This window comes from Anas acuta, chromosome 14, assembly GCF_963932015.1.
Source record: "Anas acuta chromosome 14, bAnaAcu1.1, whole genome shotgun sequence".
In the NCBI taxonomy this organism is placed as follows: Eukaryota; Metazoa; Chordata; class Aves; order Anseriformes; family Anatidae; genus Anas; species Anas acuta.
The window spans coordinates 18,653,421-18,680,258 of record NC_088992.1 but is presented as its reverse complement, the minus strand read 5'-3'; the positions used below and the strand labels follow the sequence as shown (position 1 = coordinate 18,680,258).

Here is a 26,838-nt window from a genome sequence, read left to right as displayed (position 1 = left end):
ATATAAAAAGCAATCTCCAAAGAAGAGGCATCCTAAGGACCCAGGTCCAGACTCCCAAATGGCACTTTCCTGCAACTTGGAGATGCACTAACCCATTTTAAGTTAGCTCAGCACCCTATACCTTTCCCCGGTTTTGTTCAGCCACTCTAACTATAAAATGTTTATACATTCACAGATATAGACTTTGTATTAAAGTAATAGTTCATTAGTTCTTTGAAAACATGCAACAGAACACCTAGAGTGTACTGTGGTTGTTGGCATCATCGATGCAGTCTGAACTGCTGCTTTACAAACTACTGCACCTGCAGCCCCACTCAGTCTTGTACAGAACAGGTAGGTTATGTCAGAATGGCAGGGGAGAGTACATTGCTAGCTGAAGGCTCACTTAATATGGATTTGGGCTTGGTATACACACACACACACACACAAAGATTTTAGAAGTAAAGTTTCTTTTTAGTTTTGATGCTTCATAGTTTATCTAGTGTTGCACTTTCCTTATGGACATTTATTGCACTATAAATTCCCTTTGACACGGATGGTAAGGCTTGATTTTGCATTTTCCCTGTGATGTCTACTGAGATATCAACATCCTATCCTGCAGCTAATGCTGAACATCTCTGCAGTCTTAGGAATCTCCTCATATCATGGACCCAGTTTAATCTTCTCACTAACGCTTGACCAGATGAAGTCAGTCTCTTGCTGAGAGAAAAACCAGGACCTACAGAGTATGAATTCTTATATGTAATGTGTTTAGAGCTAAGAACTGGGAAATAGCCCAGTTAAATTATAACTCCAGAAGAATCTTCAAGAAGTATTTCTTACACTGTATAATGCTTTTACTCTGCAGAAAGCTCTCAATCTACATTCCAGCTAACTGATTTACAATAGCTATAAACAGTTTGTTGTTGTTGTTTTCTGTTTGTCTGCCAGGGTGAAATTCATTCTGTATTGAAGATCAGCTTAAACTTAACATGCCATTTCAGCCAACAAACTATAGCATACATTGATCTTAAGTCTCACATAGAAACCTATGTCCTGACCCTCTGGATATAAACAATATTCTTTGTTGAAGAGCAGAACCTGTTTTCTTGTTCTGCACAAGAGCTAGGGAGACTGTGCGGCACTAAAAGACCAAGATGCATGTATATTTATCTCTTTTTGGAATAGATCTAACAATTAATGATAGAAATAGATGTCCAAGTAACTTTACTGCAAGTAGAGAGATGCTTCTGTGTGCAAAGGTGGAGGATGTTTATTTAGAACAAGTAACGTCCATTTCATAAAAGACTAAATTCCTGCAGAAAGTAACAGGAAAGAACCACAAATTGCAGGAAAAAGAAATCCATTGCCATAGTCAGAAAACTATTATTATTATTATGAGGTAAGGAAGAGCCTATTTCAAGAGACTAAACTCACTGAGACTAACTGAGACTAAAACTAAACTTGCTGAGCACTAATGAATTTAGGGAATATGATTAATCATAGTGAATATATCCATAGCATGAAGAAATAAACAAACAAACAAACACAAAAAAAAACAGGTGAAAAGGTGAAGAGCTATTTTAGCTGAAGGATAAAAGTGATATGAAAAAGGAACAGCTTAAATGGTCCATTCTAAATTCACTGATTTTAGACTTTAGACTCAACATGATTAGTGACTTCTAAAGACTTAAAACTTAATGTATATATTACATTCCTCCATTTGATTCTGGATTATAGCCCAGATCATTATAATGTTAACAAAACCAGGCCATGAGAGTCTGAATCCTCCAAGCGTATATACCTAGAGAGACATATTATCTTTACAGGTATTTAGGTGAGCTCCTAGCTCGGAAGAGCTCCAGTGCAGTCAGTAGGAGCTTTGTTGTTGTTTGAATTGAGTCCATCTTTTCTTCTGTTATGTTCAGAAGTAACCTGCAATTTTGACCTTTCCAATTAAGAGGAAATTAAGGTTTGCTATAAGCCAGGAGGTGGAGAAAATATCATTTAATTTTATCTTTGGAAACAAGAAAATAATATTTACATTTAAATTTGTCATATGGTTAGAAATTCATTTATAACATATGTGTAATCATCTACTTCAATGTGAGAAATTTATATAAAAACTATCATTTTTTCCATCTTTTTTCATAGAAGAGTTGGAAGAGGGAGATAGTGGGTACATATTTTCACAAGTCCCAGCACCTACCAGTTTGCTGAGACAAACTGAGGTAAAAGAGGGCTGAAGGTGGTAAACTGAAGGCAGCTATTGAGGGTGATAATCATTGAATGTGATTCTGGGTTATTTGTACAGTTGTGCCAGGAAATTAATATGTGAGTCTCATGGGACTGAATGTTGGGTATTCAGTCTGACACACAGTGATATCCTCTTATTTATATAACTGGATAATATTTTTAACACAACTACTCTCAAAAATGGGAGGCTTTAATGCTGCTGAAAGCCATCAGGAGAAATAATTCAGTGACTGCATAAGCAGAAGAGAAATTTAGCAAACACCTTCCCATATAAATGACTACTTCAACAGCATAATGCATTTTCATATGATGTCCTAAGCAACCAGAAGGAAGTTCACTACAGAAGCATTATTTGTTTTCTCCTATAAAGAGCCTGAATAAATTATCATTAGCTATGTGAAAAAATAAGGAAAGTTTACTTTTCTAGCCAGTGAGGTAACTGCAGAGACTAAAGTTTTACAGAGGTTCAAAACCAAGAGAAGTACATCAAGGAGCATTGAACTCAGTGGCAAGATTTTGTTACAGGAAATCTCCAGCTGCATGTTTCTGGAAGCAGAGATTTTACCAGAAAAGCATTGCTATATTCTTGCCCCAATATTTTGCTCTTAGTTTCTGCTAGTGGCATGTCAGATGCAAAAGACCTGGCATGATATATAGCTGATCAGACCCAGAATAATCATTAGTTTAACCTCTTATATATCCAAAGCAGTGGCAGGTAGTAGAACTTAATTAATTTATACAAGAATCCCAATGCAACAAATGGTTATCTTTAATAAAGAAATTCACTTAAGTGTAAGTCATATTTTCTTACCTACAGGCTCAGTTATATTTTTTCAGATTTAGTTGAAGGACATTTTCACACATAATCAGTGATGTACAACACAATGTGTAGGCCTAACTGTGAAATCTGGCCATTGTATATGAAACTAAATATTACTCTTACGAGACATAACTTTCATCTGTTCACAGACAGACAGCAAAATATTAAAGAAAAAGCACTTTTACACAACCTAAACCAACATATACAGATTATTACCATAAATAAAACATCAATATATGGAAAGAAAAGTGTCTCAAAGGAATGAAGGCTAACAATGAACATTTTAAGGGAAGGAAAGAGAAGATATCTACTTTTTGTGTTTGCATTAGCTTATTCCAAATGATGCAGGTAATCATGAAATATGAAATTGTATTTTTCACTGAATGCCATCTTGGACTTTGGTGTGAAATCTTGAGATGAAAGTCTAGCTGTTCTCTGAGCCATTTATCATATTAAATTTTTTAACTCTCCTTTTTTTTTTTTATTTTTTTCAGAAAAATAGTTATGGTTCTATACACTGAAATGTGTCTTAAAAAGGTTCTCATGCATACCTAGAATAACTCTCTGACAGAATTCCCTGGAAAACACTGGGTGACATCAGAAAATGCTTTCCTTCAATAGTGATTCAGTGCTGTATTGTGTAACACAAATAGCATGTTCTGGTCAGATGAAGCCTTTGTTAATCTGTAGTAAGATATCTTCAGATAGAAACAGAAATCTGCCTGCTTCAACAGATTGAGGATTACCTACTGAATTGCACTTTTGCTTAATTCATCTTGTAAAAAAAAAAATAAAAATATTTCATTATTTTTCAAGAGCAGAGGGAAAAAGAGACAGAAAGAGGAAGAATGATAAAAACAGTTAAGAACAATTAATATTAATGAGGTAATGTTTGTTAGAAAACCTTATTAAACTAATCAATATACTATTCAATATGTTATTAGGTGCACTTCTGGCCCTCAGTGATCCATGCATATGGTTGGTAAAGACAGAGAAAGCCAAAAAAGTCAGTTATGAGATTGGTCACTTAGTCATTTCTCATGCAACCTGTAAAAGGGAGGTATAGGACATACTCTTCTTTTTTTTTCCACTGATGAAGTGATGAAGGCACAAAAGACCTCACACAGTAGATTAACAGTTAAAAAACTTCAACTGGGTATACAGCAAATAGTGATGGAGTCAAGGGAGCACAGTTAATTAAGGTTCATTAGGTTCATAAAGGTTGATCATCTTTCCTCTTTTGCTATCCTGATTTCTGCTTTTATAGGCCAAAGAGCCATTCTACCTAAATTTAGGCACTCAAACTGCCTCCATGTGAAGAAAGATAATCCCCTGACCAAAATAAGTAAATAAATAAAAATCAATAATATAGGTATATATGTAGATCATTGGCTCATGCTGATCTGTACTAAAGACCAATATTTTCAAAACAGCTGAGAAACCATTGCCCAGAAAGATACCACACTAAAGGCAAACAAACAGACAGATGTCAGTGTATGAAGAATACCACCAAATAATTGATATACAATTCAATTTACAGTCAGTTTGAATCTCTGTGATGAAACACTGATAGCTCTTAAAGGGACTTGCTACTGAGAATAAGGGCATTAGCATCAGCCCAGAAAGACTGTTGTGAATAGGAGGCAGAACTGAAGGGTATATGGAAATGAAGGCTGGAATTAGACTGTGTTTTGAACATACTGACAAGACTGGCATTACTGCAGATAGGAAACCAGTGCAAGGACTCAGAAGGGTGAGTTATTATGATCAAATTAACAGACAAAATGCAGGGCAACCTTCTCTATTAAGTGAAATTAGGCTGTGTATACCTTTAGTAAGTATATTTTAGAGGGAAGGGAGCATGCCACTGTGGAATAAGAACAAATGGGAAAGTTGATGGTAGCTCACAGTTATGCAGGAAAAGGAGAAAGAAGCAAAGCAAATCCATTACCACAGTAAGCAACTTTAGCTGAAGAAGTGGTGATGTGATTAGAGGGTTTGGAAGATATGAGACATGTTATCTGTGTAATAATATTTATATTGCCAGGAACAGTCTTAGTAGGTGAACCTGAAGACTGAAAAGACACCTTTTTGCTTTCATATAAATAACTGAAATGATGCATTTTGCTTCTACAGCCAGTGAGGCTTGTGAACCCAAATCTCTTTGTGTGCTACGCTTTCATTTCATAAGTTAGTAAAAGTATCACCATTTTCTTGGAAGGGGAGGATTTGGAAGAGGGGAAGTTTGCCAGTAGTAAAATGCTTTGAGGATTGTCCTTAGAGGACAATCACAAATACTGTTGCTCTTTTATTGGGCCAAAATAATTAACTAATGTCAAAGAGTGCATTATAGTAAATAAACCTATATTGATATTTGTAAACTCTTTGGGGCAAAGACAGCATTACATCATTAATATCTTTTTTCATTTTCTCTCCCTTGTTTCCATAGTAAAAGCTCAAAAACCTTAGTAAGCAGCTTTAAAGACTTAAATTATGTACTTAAAATGACTTAAAACCTTACTAAATCTCTAATGCAGCACATGAGATTAAGTCACCACAAATCTTTAGGAGAAAATTCTTAACTTCCAGGTCCAGCATAACTAATCAGGCTCTGAGCACAATTTTTAAGATCCCACAATTAGCAACATGAAAATATTCTTTTCTTCTACCGATTATCATGATACAGATCCGCAATTCTGCCTCCTGGATGTCAAAAAGTTTGTAAGGCTAAGATACGTCTATTTCCCACAGTGAGGACAGCGTTCCTTTTGTCTTTCAACATGGCAATGTGCTCTAGGTGGTCCTGCTCAGCAGAGGGGTTGGACTTCAGAGGTCCCTTCCAACCTCAGCCATGCTGTGATTCTATGCTGACATGGCTTCTAGAGAGATATAATTTCTCAATACTAAAATGAAGCATTTCCAAGTTACTGTTTGCTGTTTATATTGAACCACTTTTAACCCTTTACTCTGTCTCCATAATGGTTACTTTTTTGAGTTCCATAATTCACTACTCAGTCATCTAGGGATTATATGTGTGAAAAAAAAAAAAGCCCTATATGGATATGATTTTAAAAGGGAATAGGAATAATTTTAGTCTTACAGATTTCAAAAAGTGGATTTTATTTTACATTTTGCAAAACAATTATTCATCGGCCAGAAACCAAGAATTGTAGCTCACATGAGAACTTTGAAAATGTTCTGAGTGTATGAAGAGCTTCAGAGAGTATTAGAACTGAAAATAATTTGCAGCTTTAATTACAACATTTGTTAAGGAAGGAAAAAAAAAAGAAAGGAAACCTACTGCATCTGTAAAATCAATTCTTGTGTTGTGGTACCCATAGCAGTATTTCTTTATTCTCACTATAGTAGATTAGCAGCAGAGGTGATTAAATTCATTACAATATGTATTCAGATTAAAGAATGAGAAACATTTGTTATCTGCAATTGTTACCTGAACACACAATGCTCTGAGCTCCTCAATAAAACAGTATCAAAAAGATTTAATTAAAGAAATGGAAGCTTAATAATCAATAATACAAATAATCAATAGTACATATTTTAAATAGGACTTCTTATTTTAGTTTATCTGCAAAAACTCTAAAGAGCATGTGAAGAATATATTATTTTAAGGGAGATGTTGTGTCTGCCAATGACACTTCAGGAAACAGTGGCTGTTACCTATGTATTTCTGGATATGGTTTTCTGAACAGGAACCAGAATACTAACCAGGATGAAGAGCATAATCCCAGGAAATCTGACAGAGATATGTAAAAATGCCAGTGTTGCCAGTTAAACGTATTCCAGTTATGTCTCCTGGAAAACTTTAAGTCTTGGAACAGCACCTGTTCTTCATTTAAGAAAATATTTTGAGGTGTATTTGCCAAATTCCCTAGGAATTCAGGAGAACAAACTGCATGTAAAAGTCTTGTTTTGCTGGCTTCCAGTGAAATTTCTTCTCAGTACCCTATCAGATATTCTGCGAAAATCCATAGTTCTTAAAAAGCTGTTGGAACTTTACCAAGTAAAAGTGAATGTGAATTTAGCCATGTGGAAAATATGCTATAATTAGTAAAACATCTCCATCCCTCCTTAGTTTCTGCTCATGTTCTGGTAATTTTAGGGATTTCCCTTCTTTCCAGGTTTTCAGGTCTCCATCCTCACCTGATGGTCCCATCTGGCTTCTGCTCAAGCCACTAAAAGACTTCCTGTTTTTAAATAGATCTTGATCATGCAGTTTGAAAAGTACACACATAATCTCTGAAGCACCATCGTGTTGTCAGGTGTTCTACATTTTTTTACTGAAGAGCCTTCTCTGCACCCATAGAAAATGGGTTCTTAAACCCATCTGCATCTTATTCTTAGAAAATATGATGCTTGTGCTGATACCCTAATTATCTCCACGGACTTAGCTTAGGTGCTCACAAATAGTACATCGCCCATAAGTGCCACCATTTGTATCTGCTGCTCTTAAATGGAGACCTCACAGCTGGGAATGGACTAGTTTAAAATGAGCCAGCAAAATTAGATAGCAGTTGCCTTCCACTGCTAGGTTTTGTATCTGTTCCGTTTTAAAACTTGTCACTGTCATGGCCACAGTGAACACTCCACAGGGCTCTTAGAAAGAACCAGGGAAACCTGTTTGGGTGCTAGAACTTGTGGCCTTGAACATATGGATGTTTGGGTTTATGTGTGAAAAATGCTCTGCAGCACATTTAGTGGATCTTTTGATTTAGCCACAATACAGAGCTACAGTGAAGAAAAATATATATATATCCTCTTATGTAATCTTTCAAACTGAAGAATACATTTTCACTTCTGTAGGTCTTTCTCCACTTAGCATCATTCTCTGCTATATCTTCTGCACTCTGTACCTTTCTATTGCTAAAAATATTTTGAAAGTCTATTTACCCGAGTCTGCATCTCTGAGACCTTAATGTGTTTTTATCTCTTATACGAATTTCAGAAATATATCAGTAATAGTTATACCCTATCATCTTTGTTCCCAACACAGTTTTTCCTAAGTATGTTTTTGGAATATTGTCATGGTTACATCTACTGCTATTTCTGACCCTCATAGCCAGTTCCACACATTAATCAAACTCACTCAGACAACTTTCTGAGCTTCTGCTCATACTCAGTTATTGTACCGATTCCTGCCCTGTTTTTGAATTATGAGGCATCCACCTATGCCTATCTTCTAACTCTAAAATAAGCTCCTAGCAGCTTTCCCTTTAAAAAATTTAATTCCTTTTTACAAAGAGAGACTTCCTTGATCATAATCGGTGCAATGAGAATTTATAAAATAAAATCCTACTTTATCACAGAATCACAGAATTGTCTAGGTTGGAAGAGACCTTCAAGATCACCTAATCCTACCTCTGACCTAACACTAAAAAGTCCTCCACTAAACCATATTACTAAGCTCTACAGCTAAATGTCTTTTAAAGACCTCCAGGGATGGTGACTCAACCACTTCCCCGGGCAATGCATTGCAGTGCCTAATAACCCTTTGGGTAAGGAAGTTTTTACTAACATCCAACCTAAACCTCCTGTGGCACAACTTTAGCCCGTTCCCCCTCATCCTATCAGCAGGCACATGGAGAATAGACCGATCCCCACCTCGCTACAGCCTCCTTTAATGCACCTGTAGAGAGCAATAAGGTCGCCCCTGAGTCTCCTTTTCTCCAAGCTGATTGATGTCAAGGAGTGAAAAAAGATGTATCAAAATATTTCTGGAAAAAAAGAAGGAAGGAAGGAAGGAAGGAAGGAAAGAAGGAAGGCAGGCAGGCAGGCAGGGAGGGAGGGAGGGAGGGAGAAAGAGAAAGAGAGAAAGAAAGAGAAATAGAGGAAGAGAGGAAGAGAGAGAGAGAGAAAGAAAGAAAGAAAGAAATGAAAGAAAGAAGGAAGGAAGGAAGGATGGAAGGAAGGAAGGAAGGAAGGAAAAGGTCTGTGAAGTATATGTTTGTATGTGTGTGAAATAGAAATTTCTCCTATTTTCCTGGTGTTTTGACTAGTGATAATAGTCACATTTAAACATAAGGGATGGGAAGATAGGCTTTGCAATGATCATTACACCCAGCCCACTCAAATGTCAAAAACTTGAGAGATAGGTAAAAATTGCATATTATGTGCCTTACATTTTGTTTATTGGAGACTGATAGAAGAAACAAGAAGAAAGAAATAAGACAACAGCTAAGTGAATCCATACTTAGTTTCTTCTCATTAAAATAAAGTGCTGAGTCATCTTATTGTTGTTAGTTATCATCAACAGTTCAGCATTTTTTTCAGAAAAAAAAAAAAATCTTGCATAAAAAGCTGAATATAATTGATGGCAAGATTTTTTCAATGTAACAGATATCCAAAGTACATGTTTTACATCTTTTTCTGTACCCTGGCATTGCTAACAACAGGCCTTAGAGCCCCAGAGTAGGATAAATATGGTTTCAAGGTCATAAAAAGAATCATGAAATAGTATTTAACAAGGTCAATTTATATAGTACGCTTGGATATAATGTGGAGCTGCATGCCAGTGAAGGAAGAACAAAGACTTAAAAACATGTTAGGAAAGAAAGAAAAATGATCCCAAGTGGATCTTGGGGTGAGAAGAAGGAAACTACCAACATGACCATTCTTCCAGCAAAAGATGGTGGCAACTCACTGTAAGACCTCACCACCACCATTATGAAACCACCAACCTCAGGAGCAGGAAAAGGGTGAGCCTAACATCAGGAAGTGGCATAGAAACTAAAAACTGGGTATATAACAACTTTAACTGTATCATTATTATTGAATCTTCTGCAAAAACATATTTCTCTACATAATTACATGTGGACTACTAAAAATTCTTGACAGACTGTTCAGATTCCTATTATAAACACAATAAATTCTTGGCTTGTTACGTAAGGTGTGTTTCCTTTTTGCCCACAAACAAAATTTTGAGCACAACAGAATGATTATTCCCATGCCCATGGAGTCTGGATAATTTGATGGCTCTAGTGAATACTCATTCTTTCATATTACAGCTTTAAAGGACCTTTAATGAAAGTGAGACTGCCTGAGATAGCCTTAGATTATTTCTTCATTTCTTCAGTGTCAGGGTGAGATCACTAGGACGGTCTCCAGAAAGTTTTGCCTTCAGAAGTTCTCTGTTGTTTAAGTCAAGGAACAACTGTTCTAAACCCTTGAACCAAATGTCTTTCCTTGCACTTGGTTTGAGTTTGAGTTTGTCCAAAAGACAAAGGGACACTTTGGGATTCACCAAGGGATTCTTTGTATCTTTGCTTTGAACTGCAGTCCTGCAGAAATGAAATTTGGGTTCATAATAATTTCTTCCTGTGCAAAGAGGGAAAGGAATTCTGCACAGCTGTATATGTGTCAGATCCTACTCAATGAAACCTGGCTGCTTTGAAATTTCTCTGAAAACCAGTCCCTGCAGTAATAGCTACAGGCTTGAACATGAGTCCAGAACCACTCCCCCCCCTTTTTTTTTTCCTCTTTTTTTTTTTCTCTCTTTTTTTTTTCTCTGTTTGTGACTGTTTGCTCACAGTCACTAATAGAAAATTAGTTTACATCTCTCACTGCTGCAGATCTGCAATGATAATCACTCTTTCTTCTGATATATACCGAAGATTGATCTGTGAATGCTTGTGGATATGATTTTCTTCTGTAAAGTGATTTAAAACTAGAAGGGCTTAAGAAACAACATTTTTACAAGTTTTTCTTCTTTATTATTTCATTGAATAATTTATGTTTAAAATATATGAAGAATGTACCAGGTCTTCACTGCAAAATAGCATTGGACATCTTATACAATCGGAAAAGGTTACGTTTCTCTTCTCACATGGCACTGGAAACAGAAGTTTTTGTTGCCTTCAGTGATGTGAAGCAACACAACCAGCCATTCCCTCTGAGTGGGACAGCCTATTTCTTATTTATTAATAAGAGATTGAAATATAGTTCTAACCATATTATAGTATTACACTCTGACCGCCCCTCCCCACCTTTCTTTCTTTTTTTTGGCGGGGACTAGGGGGAGGGGAGTGTAAAAATTTATTCCAGCTCCAATACGAAGGAAGAGATTTGTAAAATCAGGTGCCACTTGACAGGTCTAAAAGTTATATATACCTGTCTAGGTGCATATGACAGCAGAAGTGCTAATAATCCTTATCCAGAAGCTAGTATGTTCATACATTCTACAAAATTAAAGAGACCCTGACTTGAGCCATCCTGATGGACTTTCCTTGGTGGCTGGTTCTATCGTAATTTCATAACAAAACCAATATAGTCCTTTTATTGAAATTAATGCATTCCATAGGGAAAAAATCAGGCACACTTGTTGACTATTCTATGCAGATGACATAAAGACATTAGCTTGCCACTTACATTCTTAATGTATCACACATCTAACCTGTGATCAGGACTAAACTCCACATCCACCCCTGCACAGCCTGTTTTTTGAGTATGAGTGCAAACAGCGTCTTGCATGATACATGTATAAGCTGGTTTAAGTGGGATTGCATGGGTTACAACTGGTTACTGTGCATTAAAACTGAAGTAAAATCAAAAGCATTGCTAAAAACTAGAAGTTTAATATTCACTATTTGCTTATACTCATTTTGCGAATGAGTTAGCTTCATGATAAGTAAGTTAAAGAGCCGTGTATCAAGCAACTACTTGCTGTTCATTCAGCTCTCTCTTCAAGACACATTTTCTATCTGACAAACATGTCCGTAATGATACTTCCATGATCTTAAAGAAGCAAGAATTGAGAATATATTCTGAATGAATAAATAAACCCATATTGTTTTAAAATGTATTGTTGCCTGGTTCCCCAATCATTCTAAGGTTAACTGACACATCTGACGTAACAAAGATACGGGCTATAATGTGGCTGCTAAGAGCAATGGAAGTGTGATTCCCAGCAATGCAGCCTTATTTCCAGTAAGACACAGATAATGATTGCTTATTCCTTCATAATAAGGCCATTTACAATAATGCCTAGTCTTCACCAAACACAAATAACTATGTACATTTATGTGAGTATTTATTTTGTAAACATAATATACGCTTACAAGAACAGTTGACAGAACTTCCTCAACACCTTTCAGAAAAAAAACACATTTACATTAAGAAAATCATTTGGTTCCTAGGCAATTAGGTTCCAAGATTCATGTAGAAGATGTAGTCCAAAGGTTTCTCCAGGTGACAGAAACAAATTTGAATTCAACAATACTGTGTTAACATATCTGAATAAGATGATTCAATTAGCTAAATTAATCATTTTGCAGAAGCGGAAATTGCAGAAAACCTAAAGAGTTTGCTTTAGCAGGAACTCTGCTGAGAAAGCCATAGAAAATATTCAATTTGGCATAAGCAAATCTGAGGACAGAACTTGTCAGAATTCAAATGCCTATTCTAGGAACCAGGATAGAATTCCTTAATTCTGACTGATATCTTAAGCTCGACTGATGAATTGCACATTAAAAGGAAGAAAAGAAAAATATTGACACCATGGATTGTTAGAAAACTTATTTCATTTCCATGTATCTATGTCTAAATGAACTGTTCATTTAGGTCTTCGACATTCTAAAATCCAGATCCTCCAACACCATTGCTCTCACACAAGATCAGGATGCCCCCAGATTTAAAAAGTAACCTAGTCAGAAACCTGGTCTAGTGTAAAAGCTTATAATGAGGGACATTGATTTGGACAAGAGGGCTCCTAGTAACAAGTATTACCTGTAATATCCTTGGCTACAGAAATGCTTCAACCATGCATGCTTACATAAGTTTAACACCAGTAAATGTTTTCCTTGTGTAAAATAAGTTCCTTCTCACTTTCCTGCACTTAAGCCATAATAGAAACACCCTAGTTCAGCCTTGTAAGAAAATGAGAACTGTAATCTTTATTATTATTATTATTATTATTATTATTATTATTATTATTATTATTATTATTATTACTATGTGACCTGTGCAGAGCTTTTCAAGATCTGTTTCTTTATGTTCAAATTGCACTGTCATTTCTGTCTGGATTATATGCTATTCAGAGTTTTATATGCAGAGTATTATATGCTATTCAGAGTTTGGTATTACGTAGCACTGATGTGGTGATAATCTCCATGTCAAACTCTTTTTTTTATTGTTACCTTGTTAAGACCACGCACAAAGAAAGAAAGAAAGAATGACATTAAAAGTTTAGTTTTCACATATAAACAGGTTTTCCCATTCATTAATTACAAAAACAAGTGTGTCCAACAAAAGCTTTTTTTTCCAAAGGTGAGGAGGCTGTGCTTGAGGTATTTGTTTCCTCATCTTAGCTAAGCAATCCATTCTAAAACTGGGTGAAGCATGGCAATATTTTTTTTTATTATTATTTTATTATTTTATTATTATTTTTTTTTTTTTTCTGTTGTTATAATTGCTTACAGCTTTGCCGTTCTAATAATATTCATCACAGTGCTGTCAGACACAAATCAGAAAGTGCCCTATACAGTGGAATATTATTAGCTAAGTATTTCTTAAATGAGTTGACTCAGTAGGGCAAGAAGCACACTAGTCCTTTAAGTGGGATTAGCATCCAATGTTTCTGACTCCCAGCCCAACATGGGGAACACCACTCTACAGTGTTTTGTTGTGTATTTAGACATAGAAGATGAAAACGTTCCCTGATGCATTTCAGTCTAATATTCATATATAATATGATATATTCATATATATTATATTCATATAATATTATATTCATATATAATATGATATCTAATATGCCGGGTTATTCGGTAAGAAAAAAATGCTGAAATTACCAGCATTTTACATGTTTGTTTCTAAATAGTGACAGATAATGATATAAATATGACTGCATCATGAATGATTGATTCCAGAAGTGAAAGTATCATGATGGCAAAATACAGAAAAAATGTGCAAGTATCATGACAGACTATGAATATACCTTACAAGGTATTACAGAACAATAATCTTTATTCTTCCATTTTTCAAACCTAATTGAGCAATAACTTTTTTTTTTTTTTTGAGATAATATTGTTTAAATAGGCGGCTGCAGGGCATTCATGTTTTCCTAATTTTACTGAGAATAGCATTAAGTTCCATGCTCCTCCTATTAATTTACAATGAGATTTTAAAGTAATCTTTTCTGGAAAAAAAAAAAAAAAAAAAAGTAGCTTATTTGAGAAGAGAAATTATGTATAATAGTAACAGACGAAATTAGATACAAAAAAAATGCAGCCAGAACAAATGGTGAGAACTCACACTAAACAATACCTATTCAGATCACATTTCAGTAATGGTTGTTAACTTAATTTCTTGAGCTCTCCCAGCTATAGCACAAATCTACAGGAGCTGAGTAATAGCAATAGGCAACAATCATACCCCATGAGCCTCAGATTTCACATGCAGAGATGCATAAAACAGTTTTAAAAGAAATTAAAAAAAAATAATGGGGAGGGGGACGGGGGGGGGGGTAGGGGCAGGGGGGAGAAAGAGGGAGGTAAACCAAAAAATAAACCTTCTGAGATTCAAATAAGTCCAAGGTTATGCTTTCTACAATTAGATATGCCTAGATAATTTCAAATAAAGTCAAAGCTAAATTCAAGCTAAGATTATGATGCAGAAAAATACTGAAATTATTTCTCAGTTTCTGTTCATTTCTACCTAATTTTGTCCTTCACTTGCCACTTAAATGTGTAGCCATAACTACAGTAAAAAGAGAGATGGGTAGATTATATAACCTCGTGTAAACAAAATAAAACATATTTATAAAAAAATTCAGCTCAAAAAAATAATTAAAAAAATATTTGAAATGATCATCTTAAATTACAGAACTTTATCTGAATCATCTGAGTTCTTACAAGTATAAATGCTGCTCTTCTAGCTCAGGCCATTCAAAATGAATTATATGAGCTTGGTTTTATAATTATCGCTCTTTTTTCTTACTGGTTATAAAAGTTTGTTTCATACCTCTACATTTACAATGTTTAATTGTAATTTACAAAATTACATTGTAATTTACAAAATTACAATGCAATTTTTCAGTAGAGCAAACTAGAAAACACAGTAAATACTATAAGCCAAAATTTTTACGTATAACACTCTCAATAAATGGACCCCAAAGTTTTCTTCGAAAAAATTAAAAAAAATAAAAATTAAAAAAATAATAATTTTCAAAAACTTATAAGCAGCAAATAAAATTTAAACTAAGATTAATTTTCATTTTCAACCTTTCTCTGTACACACTAGCTATAGCCAAATTCTACAGAAACTGTAAATATGGAAAATAGATGCTTTAAATATAACTACCAAAAGCTAAACTTTATGATGTGATCAGGTGCAGTAGCTAAAATGAGTGCACATCTTGGGGCAGATACAGAACAACTGTGAGATAAACTGGTCTGCTATAATTGATAGTTTTACAGTGACTATTAAAAAAGCTTCATTGCCATGTAATATTTAAGACGTCAGTGAAAGGGTTTAAGAATAGGATTGCTTTACTCAAAATGGATGACAAGTGCCAACAAGGATGATATGAGTTGCTGAATGATTAGAAGAAGGTGTGTAAAATACACGTCATGATCACAGAATCACAGAATTTCTAGGTTGGAAGAGATCTCAAGATCATCGAGTCCAACCTCTGACCTAACACTAACAAGTCCTCCACTAAACCATATCATTAAGCTCTACAGCTAAACGTCTTTTAAAGACCTCCAGGGATGGTGACTCCACCACTTCCCTGGGCAGCCCGTTCCAATGCCTAACAACCCTTTCAGTAAAGAAGTTCTTCCTAACATCCAACCTAAAACTCCCCTGGTGCAACTTAAGCCCATTCCCCCTTGTCCTGTCACCAGGCATGTGGGAGAACAGACCAACCCTCACCTCGCTACAGCCTCCTTTAAAGTACCTATAGAGAGCAATAAGGTCGCCCCTGAGTCTCCTTTTCTCCAAGCTGAACAAGCCCAGCTCCCTCAGACGCTCCTCGTAAGACTTGTTCTCCAGACCTCTCACCAGCTTCGTCGCCCTTCTCTGGACTCGCTCGAGCACCTCCATGTCCTTCTTGTAGCGAGAGGCCCAAAACTGAACACAGTACTTGAGGTGCGGCCTCACCAGAGCTGAGTACATGGGGACAATCACTTCCCTAGCTCTGCTGGCCACACTGCTTCTTATGCAAGCCAGGATGCTCCTGGCCTTCTTGGCCACCTCAGCACACTGCTGGCTCATATTCAGCTGACTATCAACCATCACTCCCAGGTCCTTCTCTACCAGGCAGCTTTCTAACCACTCATCTCGCAGTCTGTAGCTCTGCTTGGAGTTATTGTGCCCCAGGTTCAGGACCCGGCACTTGGCCTTGTTGAACTTCATGCAGTTGACCTCAACCCATTGGTGCAGCCTATCCAGATCCTCGTGCAGAACCTTCCTACTCTTGAGCAGATCGACACACACACCTAACTTGGTGTCATCTACAAACTTACCAAGGGTGCACTCGATCTCCTCATCCAGATCATCAATGAAGATACTAAAGAGGACCGGCCCCAGTTCTGAGTCCTGGGGAACGCCACTAGTGACCAGCCTCCAACTGGACTTGACTCCATTCACCACAACTCTTTGGGCCCAGCTATCCAGCCAGTTTCTAACCCAACGAAGCGTGCGCCAGTCCAAGCCATGAGCAGACAGTTTCTTGAGGAGAATGCTTTGGGAAACAGTGTCAAAAGCCTTGCTGAAGTCAAGGTAGACCACATCCACAGCCTTTCCCTCATCTACCAAGCACATCACTTTGTCATAGAAGGAGATCAGGTTCGTCATGCAGGCCCTGCCTTTCATAAACCCATGCTGACTGGGCCTGATCACCTGCTTGCCCTGTAAGTGCCGTGTGATGACACGCAAGATAATCTGCTCCATTTATGATACTTAGGTGTTATGTTTTATGGTATCATCTTATTCAGTAGAAAACAAAGTAAATAATTAAAAGTATTCAGCCAGCCTTTAAATCTTGAAGTAGGCATAATTTTCAGAAATGCTTGTTTGCTTGCTGGCAATCTAGGGTCTTCACATACTGAAAAGTCATCTGCTGGGAGCACTCATCTGTCCTGTTCTAGAGATATTGGTTCCTAAATACTCCCTCTGAGACCTGCGTACTCAGTCCCTACTCAATTTTGTTTTGGTTATAGCAATTTATTTGTGAAAACTGTAGTATTATTTAAATCACTTTTCCTTGTATGCCTCAGTACCTCTGTGACTTAGGAAGGATAAAAAAATTGAAGCAGTACTCCTGGCTGTGAATGGGACTACACAGATCTGTGCCATTTACTGCTGCTACCAGCATTTGCTGTTACACTAGCCTTCCAAGACTTTAGTCTGATCATTTTGTGAGCAGTTTCTGAATATTTTAAATGATTAGAATACTTCATGGAATGATAACTGCACCAGTAGCATAGGAAATAAACTGTGAACCACAGGTGACCTACCTAAAATCTACCCAAACCATTAAGTAGGGGTAAGAACCATTTTCTTTCTCCCTGTTGTGAACTTCTTTAGCCTCCTTCACCCCATGACTAACTCAACTGGCCAAAATACAGTTAATAAACTCTAAAGGCTGAGTCTGAAACAAGGTTTTCTGGAAACAATCTGACTCAGCATTTCATGGTTCGGTCTAGTCCTTCTGGAATAAGACTCCATCCAGATAAGAGAATCATGGTCTCACTGGTGCCAGAGGTCTAAGAGGAGGGAGCAGGACAAGTAAACACTTTTCTCTGATTTTTAAGCCCAAATCTTCCAATGCAGTTTCCATTTCCTGTTATGGAACTTCAGATGGCTAACTGGATTTTCTATCTTCTACTCTAATCAAAGCATTATCTTCAGTTTCTGTCTCAGACGTGGGAACTCATGAGTATGTTACTTGGGAAGAGAATAATCTTCACATTTACATGATCTACAATGATGAAAAAAAAACATGGTTGGGTATTGTAGTGAACACTTAATAGTAAAACAGAAATAAGTACCACTGTAGTGAGGTCAATGTCAGTCTCTTTTCTCAGGTAACAAGTGTTAGGATGCAAGAAAACAGCCTCAAGTTTCTCCAGGGCAGGTTTGGGTATCAGGAAGAATTTCTTCACAGAAAGGGTGGCCAAGAGTAGTGGAAAAGGTTGCTCAGGGAAGTGGTGGAGTTGTCATTCCTGGAGATATTTAAGAGACGTGAAGATGTGGCGCTTAGGGACATGGACTTGGAGGTGTTAGGTTGATGGTCAGACTTGATGATTTTAAAGGTCTTTTCCAACCTACATGATTCTGTGATTCTATGGGAGGCCTGGTCCTGAGCACAACTTTTGGGCTTAAACACTACAAACAGACAGAACAGATGTGAGCAGGGAGAGAAAACCAAGCATAGTGCTTCATGAGAAAAATAAATAAATCTGTTTTAAATGAGATATTTTTACTTAAAATATGATCAGTAGTCAAAATGAGAGAGAATAGATACAGTTAGATTTCCACAGACACTGTAATCTCCTGAAAATGTGCTATTCACTACACATGTCTTGTATGCATAGAGCATCTTTGTATCTGCAGTGAGAACGTGGAATATGTCCTTCCCTCCCAGTGACAGTATTATCATCATGAATAATGTATAACATAGAGTACAGTAATTTTTTATGTACAGCAGAGAATAAATGTAGTTTGACTGTTCATTAAGTTAAACAGTTCTGTTAAGTAAAGCAGCAAGCTTTGTTTCAGCCCTTCACTCAGAGGTAGAAAGCATTTGTGCTATAAGTGGAGATTTACTGTATGCACGAGTAATTTATTAAATCTTTCCTGTGGGCTCTGTAGCTTCTATAGCCTACTTAGCATAAAAGATAAAATCATTCAGATTTTTTTTTTTTGACAGATACATTTTAGTTGGAGTTAAAGTTTAGTTGGAGTTGGCTATTCAGTACTGCTAAAATTCTTTTTCTTTAGGCACTGTGACCACTGTGATTCTGCTTGCAAACAGCAGTGCAGTAGCCAGCAGATTCCAGCAGGGATAATTGACTCTTGTGTGAAGTTTCATAACAGAACACCTGGAAATGGTTAAAATTCATTTTCTAAATTTAGAAAATTAAAGGACAGAACCACAGCAGGTATAAATCACCATATCTTGGTTGAAGTCACTGGAATTTTAGAGATTTAGACCAACAGAATACATGAGCTCACATCTGAGTATTGAAAGACTGAGCAATCACGATAGGTTTCTGCTTCAGAGAAAAGCATCTTTTCCCTTCTACTACTTATGTCATTATCCAAGTTATGAAGCAACCAGTTGTGAAAATCATATTCCTATAGATTAATATTCACCCTATTTTGGAGGAATATCCTTTGTGGGTGATTGCTCACTAATGAAACAAGATGTGCCCAATCTTTCCCTCAGTTTAGAGAAAAAAATTATTGCTGCTGGCAGTAATTTTAAACAATCAGAAGTGCATTTTTACTGACAAATGGCGTTGTCTTTCCAATGCTACATATGGTTCTTCTGAAAGTTATATAAGAATGTATTTGATGTAGAAATATTGTGGAACAGCAGAGATCACCAACAGTTATAATTCTGACTTTAAGTTAGCAAACATGGTAGTTTTGAAAAAGATAATCCATTCTCTAGTTTGAATTTTGAACTAAAGAATTTAGATCAAATGACTCCAAAGGATAATCATTTAAGACAGCTAAGTACCATTAATATATGTGTTTGCTGAATTTTACTAAAAAGGTGATTATTTTTGCATTGGTCTAAATCTTACCATCAGGGAAATGAAAGCAAAAACGAAAAGAAATCATATTGATCCTACTGAGATGAGGAATAGATTTCAAACTGTTACATGGACGCGCACGGTTTTGGACTGCTAAGAGAAGAGTATATCAACACATTAATGAAACCTTTGACTGGCAGGCTTTGCTCTGTCTTCTGATTCAGAAAAGAAGATAAGGGGAAAAAACAAACAAACAAACAAACAAAAAACAACTTGTTTTTTCCCTAAGGTATCAGTGATTTTACAGCAGAGACCTTCTCAGACTGACTGAATTAATCTGCTACTGTTTTAGCATATTTCCAGTATAGAAATAATGTCTTTAATGCTGAGGATTCTGTAAAAGAGACTATGCCAATCAAATAGAGCATCTCTATAGTTTTTCACTCCTTGGTAGGAGAACCCATTCCAAGCTACAGTAGGTATCTCTGCCCAGAGATGACAATTTCTGCATGAATGATGACCAAATGTAGCCCAGATGGTATTGAAAAAAAAAAAAAAAAAAAGTATGGATGATGTGCATTAGCAAAGATATGGAGAATCTGGTCCTGAACATTTAGCTGGTGTAATCCCAGTTTGTGCTAAAGTTATGTCTTACCAATGAGGACTCCAAAGAGCTATTTAAATGATAGAAGTCAAGGAACAATTAATTTAATGTAGAATTAGGACTAATATAGTGAGAAAGATAAAAAACATGAGATAAAACTTGTTAGATACTGCCATTGCAAAAACCTTACTGGCAGAATGACATTTGTATGCAATTATAGTGATTTACTGGTTTATAGATCTTATGCATTTTATCACAAAATGAATGAAACAAGCAACTCAGTCTTGTGCTGTCATCCATCCACAAAGTTTCCCATGGTCCAAACTAATGCACTAATTAATACTAATGCAATAATAAATACTAAAAATAAAAACTAATGCACCAATAAATACTTAATAACATTTTTTCTGCCCTCTATCTGCTTTGTGATGATATGTTTCAAGTAATTTGACACATTCAAATAACTCCCCTGAATTTCAGGTATTATCGTGGTTTTATATAAGTAATTACAATGAAAGGTTCTTGCATGCCCATATTGCAAACTGAGAAGGGACTGGACCAGATGACCTTCAGAAGCACCTTCTAAATTTAAAAGTACCTTCTAACCTTTAATTTCTTTACTATTTGAAGTCTCAAGTTCATATTCTGACACCCTTGAATCATGTTTTACAAATAGGAAAACTGGATATCAGCAGATTGGTTTGCACACATCTTGTTACAACACTAATGTGAGAAGTGGGAGTATCTCAGAATGAGATTTTGCATCAGCGTCTGAAACGCTAACTTTCAAAAAATGTACTATAATCTGCAAATAGGTAAACGGATGTGGTTTTGCTTACCTCTATTGGTAGACCTGAAAATGTCTAGCAGTCAAAAATAAAAATACATTTCAGTACATATTTAAGTGTAATCTGGGCATTATCTTTTTTTTTTTTTTTTTTTTTTTTTCTGGACATCAAAAGCACTTGCAATATTTAGGTCATATAATGAGAAAGACTGATCTGAAAGTCTTAAGGAGATGAAAAGGGCTTTATCCTTATATTTTCATCAGTATTAATGGCACTTGCACAACTAAAGCCCTGCCCATCTGGATATAGATGCACCTCTGATTGCTCTTGCTGGTATTCAATTTTATAGACACAGACATTTATGCAACTGGATATCCATGTTGACTTATGATCCACTTGGAATTCAGTGGCCTTTTTCCCTAGTTGCATTGGCCTTGTTCCCTTCCCTCTCTTTCACACTAATCTCATAAAACATTTGCTGTGTTTTGAGATATAGAGTGCCAAAATGGCTTGGGATGGCAGATGAGCAAACAGATAGCTATTTCTTTCCTACAAATCATTACGAAAGGGAAATGCAAGTTTTAGTGCCTTCAAGCTGCTATTTAATAAGGTTGTTGTAGATTTGAGAAGTGTCCCAGACAAGCACAAGGTTTTCCATCTTCTGATTTCACACTGTGCAGTATACCAGACTCTACTAACTAGCTGCTTAGCTTTTGATGTTTTTTCAGCACCTTCATATTCACAGACTCATTGTTTCTGTGAAAGGAGGTATTTGATTTGTTTTTGTTTTGTTTTTTTTTTCTTTTCCACTTAGAAAAACATTTCTTCTTGGAGAAGGCATGTTTAACTGGTTTTACAACAGGAGTATGGTGTAAAGGTTTTCTACATAAAGGTTTTGTTTATTTATTTATTTACTCTGCAGACTAAAAACATATAATCTAATGCCTTCTGTTTGCAATGACTCTATTTAGAAGGATTTCCTTTCCTTCAGGAGGGAGAACTCTGCTTCAGTTATGTTCCTTTGAATTGCAGGTAGATCTCTGAACCCCGGACAGCTGAATAAACACATTTCCCTCACTGATTTAATTATCCCGGTCCATTTGTTAGTACCAGCCGAATACTATATAGCACATTGCCTGTTAAAACTCAGCCTTTGATTGCCCGTAATACATTACAGGTTCAGTCTGTACAGCCAAAGACAGAAGGCTGGGTTGCCTATTGTTTGATCTGGAAAGCTGAAGCTCCAAGATGTTAATGCTGATGCAGGATGGGTTAGGTGATGCCTGGAGGCTGCAGTCAGTGGTACTTGGTACGAACATTGAGGGCATAAATCGATCTAGCTTCACTAGCAAGCTCAACTCAACGTAATGCAAGACTTGCTCTCTCGTGCATGTTGTTAATTCCTACTTGCTAGTGTCTTATGCACAGTGCAATGCTGCTTCCAAGTTCTCTGTGCCTTCAGCACCTCCTAGGAAAAAGAGCTTTATATGAAGAGGTGCTGTGGCTCTTTTCTGTCAAGCTAGGTTCATAGGGAAGACAGAAACAAAAGCCTCTTTCCTTATTAAGCTGTATTTATGCAGTTGGCTTACAGCTTCCGAACGCTCAGCACAGGAAAGCCCTCTGGCCACCCATGCTGGGTAGGTCTGATCAGGATGCATCAGTATAGTGCTGTAGGTAGGAACATGCAAGACCTCGACTGAGAGAAGGTCTGTATTAGCAGAATGGTTCTCTTAGCATCTGGGACTACTTGTTCCTTTTCTATCACACTCATAAGCATGGTCTGCTATGTCTGTTTTCAATCACGTGTCAAGCATGAGCTCCAGACCCCATAAAATCTGCTTCTCTGCACTCTTTCCCACTTCTGTGCTGTACAGGAGAGACTGTAGAGATTCAGGCTGACACAGGAATATTAATGAAAATTTCTGCTTTTAACCTACTCATACCCAAACCCACTGTCTTGCTTAATACATTTGTAATATCACTAAGAATTTCAATATCCAGCAGTGTTTAAACTTTGTCATAGAAGCAGGTCAGGAAAGGAGGGCACTAGCATATTATGCAAATAAATAAATAAAATAAAAACCTCACATTTGCCTAGCACCATTCAGCTTTGATTACCACCGACGTTCTCAAATGAAAATTTCTGTTGATGCCATATAGTAAATTAGATTCTATGTTTTCCTCAGGAAACTGGAGGCACATTTCAAGAAAGTAAAACATCCATTAAGGCTAGTCTACACATTTCTGATGCCTAACTTGCCCTTTTACCACACTAAGATGGTTGAATTTTACTAGATCTGTTGCCATACTGCTCAGTAGCAGAAGATTAAAATAAAATAAAATAAATAAAATAAAATAAATAAAATAAAATAAAATAAAATAAAATAAAATAAAATAAAATAAAATAAAATAAAATAAAATAAAATAAAATAAAATGTGAGGAAAAAAAAAAAAAGAAGTAGACTATTTTTATTCTCTGGGTTCTGCTTAGCAAAAGTGAAAACAAAAACACCAGCAAAAACTTATGCTGAACTTCCCAAATGAACAATAAGCTCAAGTTCATCAGAATGGAGAAAAGCTGTATGACAGTATGTTTGAATGAATCTAATTATTGGCCTTGTCAGTAATGTGTTCCATCAAATTGTTCTCCCAAAGGAAACTAATGCAACAACACTGTGTACATACTAAGGGATATTTTGGTGGAGAGTTACATAACAATGACAAATAGATTTGTTTTATAAGAGGTCCAACCTGAGTCAGTGAGAGAAAAAATAGACATGCCAAAGGTAAGAAGCACTGAAGCTTCTTCAAATAGACAGTGTGATCTCAATTGTATTAAAAGGAAACTTTGCTAAAGTGAACTGTAACCTCAACTATTATGTGACATCTTTACTGTGAGTCTCCTTTTATAAAGCAGGCTACTTTTCAATGCTTTGTACAGTACTACTAAAACCAGAATTATATGTGTATTGTCCATGTCCAAAGAGGTTGCCTGTAAATTCATCTTTTTCAAGGCTTTGCATTTCTTTGTTTTTATTTGTTTTTACAGTTCCACCCAAAAGGGAGATGATGATTATGAAGATTATACTTCAAATAAGACTTGGGTTTTGACTCCCAAAGTTCATGAGAGTGATGTCACTCTTATTTTAAACGGCTTGCTAGAAGGATATGACAACAAGTTGAGACCTGACATAGGAGGTATGTTGGTTTTCTTTTTAGTCCAACTTTGAGTGGTGAAGAGAAAGCTTTTTCATACCATATTATATATACTACACAGGTAGCAGAATCCATTGAAAGTTGCTATGAAAACAAAGTAAGATGTAGTAAAACATCACTGGCACAAAAAGTACCCATGATTTTGGAACCTGACATAAATTGTTAAGGTTGCTAAATCTAGCCTAAGACACCTAACAAAACCATCATGATTTGCTGAATCAGGACACTTGTAACCTTGCAGGTTAACCCTGTCATACTTGGGGCCGTGACCACTGTCCTGGGGAGCCTGTCCCAGTGACTGACAACAATCTCGGTGCAGAACCTTTTCCTAACACTGAGCCTGACCCTCCCTGTCCCAGCTCCAATCTGTCCCCTTGGGTCTCTGCTCAGCAGGTCAAGAAGTGACTGGGAAATGAGACAGTGAGAAAGAAGGGTTCACAAAGGATAACTGCAATCAAGCAGATTGACTTGATTTCCATAGATTTCCCCCACAACTTATAAAAGTCTATACACCCAAGCTCAGACTCATAACAGAAGTCTTATTTAACTGGGGAAAAAAAAAAAAAAAAAAAAAAAAAAAAAAAAAAAAAACACAAAACAAACAAACAAAAAAAAAACTTTTGCAAGGATATACCTCTCTATTGATTACTGAGGAACCTGAGAGATGAGGGTTCCTGAGTAGATAGAAGGCCCTATGTGTGTACAGAACAGCAAGACAATACCTCTGTGGAAGAGGATACAGACGTAAGATTATAGGAAAACACAAAGAGAATTCACAGATGAAGCAGGCAGGCAGAGGAATGCATAGAACAGCAAGGTTAATGAAAGAAACTGTTTCTAACAAGTTTATAGAGGCTTATAAACCAAGGACATTTCATGATGAGTGAAAATGTGAATGTTTAACCTTCATCATATGCGAGTAGTCTAAAGAACAGAGGACTGTGCCTTACTCTTTGAATTCACGACATCAAAGAGCAGAGAAAAAGTAAGCATTTATAAAAAAACATCTAGGAAAAAAATATGTTTTAGTCAGGGTATTTGAGAACAATAAAGCTACAGTAATTTCAAAATAAATTAATCTAGCAACTGTTTTTGTTCCTGCTTTAGAGCTGTGAGTATTAATATTACTTTGGGTTCATGAAATTGTTACTTATCTACAGGCATCTCTGCAGACAACAGCAGTCACATTGCATTCAGCATTATAATGTTAAATGGGTGATGCAACAAATTGTAAGAGGAATAAATTTCCTTCCGTTGATAGTGTTTTGTCAGATGTGTTGCTGCGATTTGACACAAAATATACATATTCACTGAGATATGACTCACTAAAGTAATGACGCTAGTTTCAGTATTTGTTCTCATATCATAAGTAAATATGTTCTGATAGAATATATTGTATAAGAATTTGTCTCAAAGTGTGATCAACTAATTTCAAGCTGGAGAAATTTCTGTAAATTTATCTATTTATCTATTGGATATGCACATTTAAATGTGAGGCAACCATAGCCATATAACAGAGGTATTAAAACAATCTTTTTAATTTGTTTCATTCTCTTGCAGTTGGTTTTGACCTTCATTCATGGTAGTGATTTTTGTCGTTTCTCTTACAGTTAAACCAACAGTAATTCACACTGACATGTATGTAAATAGCATTGGGCCAGTGAATGCTATTAATATGGTAGGTAAATGATTGCCACATTTTCCTACAATGTTCAAGGTTGAATTTTTGGCATTACAAGGTTTCCATTAATTTTAATGTTGTGTTATACCTATATTATTTAAAAGCTTATTGTTACTATAGATGTAAGGACTGCATGAACTATGAGTCTATATGAAACAGCAAAACTGAGCTGTGAATAATAACAGTTTTAACATCTCTTTGCACATCCATGTGCCGTATTCTGCAGTGCTTTCTGATAGTTTAGCTCTTACAGGACTGACCTTCCAAATTGCTACAAATCAAGCAAAGGCATTCACCGGTGATATTGCTACTCCTGCCACCAAGAGATAAAAGGAAAAAGCTCAGATCCTAAAAGCAAAGTTCCATAAAGAAAACTTTAATTCTATCTTCATATAGCTGATGGAAAGTGATTTAGCCTTAGCACCACAATGTGTTCTTCATTCTAATAGTTTTCAAGCGTAGCAAGAAATTTTACATCGCTCTTTTTCATTCTACAATTTCTTTTGCTGTTTCTGGCTGCTGACTGGCTACCAGGGAAAGTAAGACTACAGCACTTCTGACATTAACTGGGGAGGGTCACAGGCAACTGGGTTAGCCAAATCACTTCAAATCTTACCTGTCCTAGATCCAAGGGAATAAGTAAATTGTTCTCTAACCTGATCAGGTGTGGGTTAAGGTGTGGGGACACGGAATCAGAAAGGTAAATACAAATATAACTCTATTTTATTTTAGGTCAACCTGTCAGCAGGAAAACAATGAAACAAAAACAAACAAAA

At 36.2% G+C, this 26,838-nt stretch overlaps 1 protein-coding gene across 2 annotated transcripts in view; it reads left to right on the top strand.

Moving 5' to 3' along the window:
* The window catches only part of GABRG2 (gamma-aminobutyric acid type A receptor subunit gamma2), a 77,686-nt gene that overhangs the window by 5,298 nt on the left and 45,550 nt on the right, over positions 1-26,838 (top strand). For both annotated transcript variants that reach the window (XM_068697753.1, XM_068697752.1), the window contains exons 2-3: positions 24,215-24,363; positions 25,992-26,059. In XM_068697753.1, the coding sequence (XP_068553854.1) occupies positions 24,215-24,363; positions 25,992-26,059 (217 nt within the window). The remainder of the gene's footprint in view (positions 1-24,214; positions 24,364-25,991; positions 26,060-26,838) is intronic.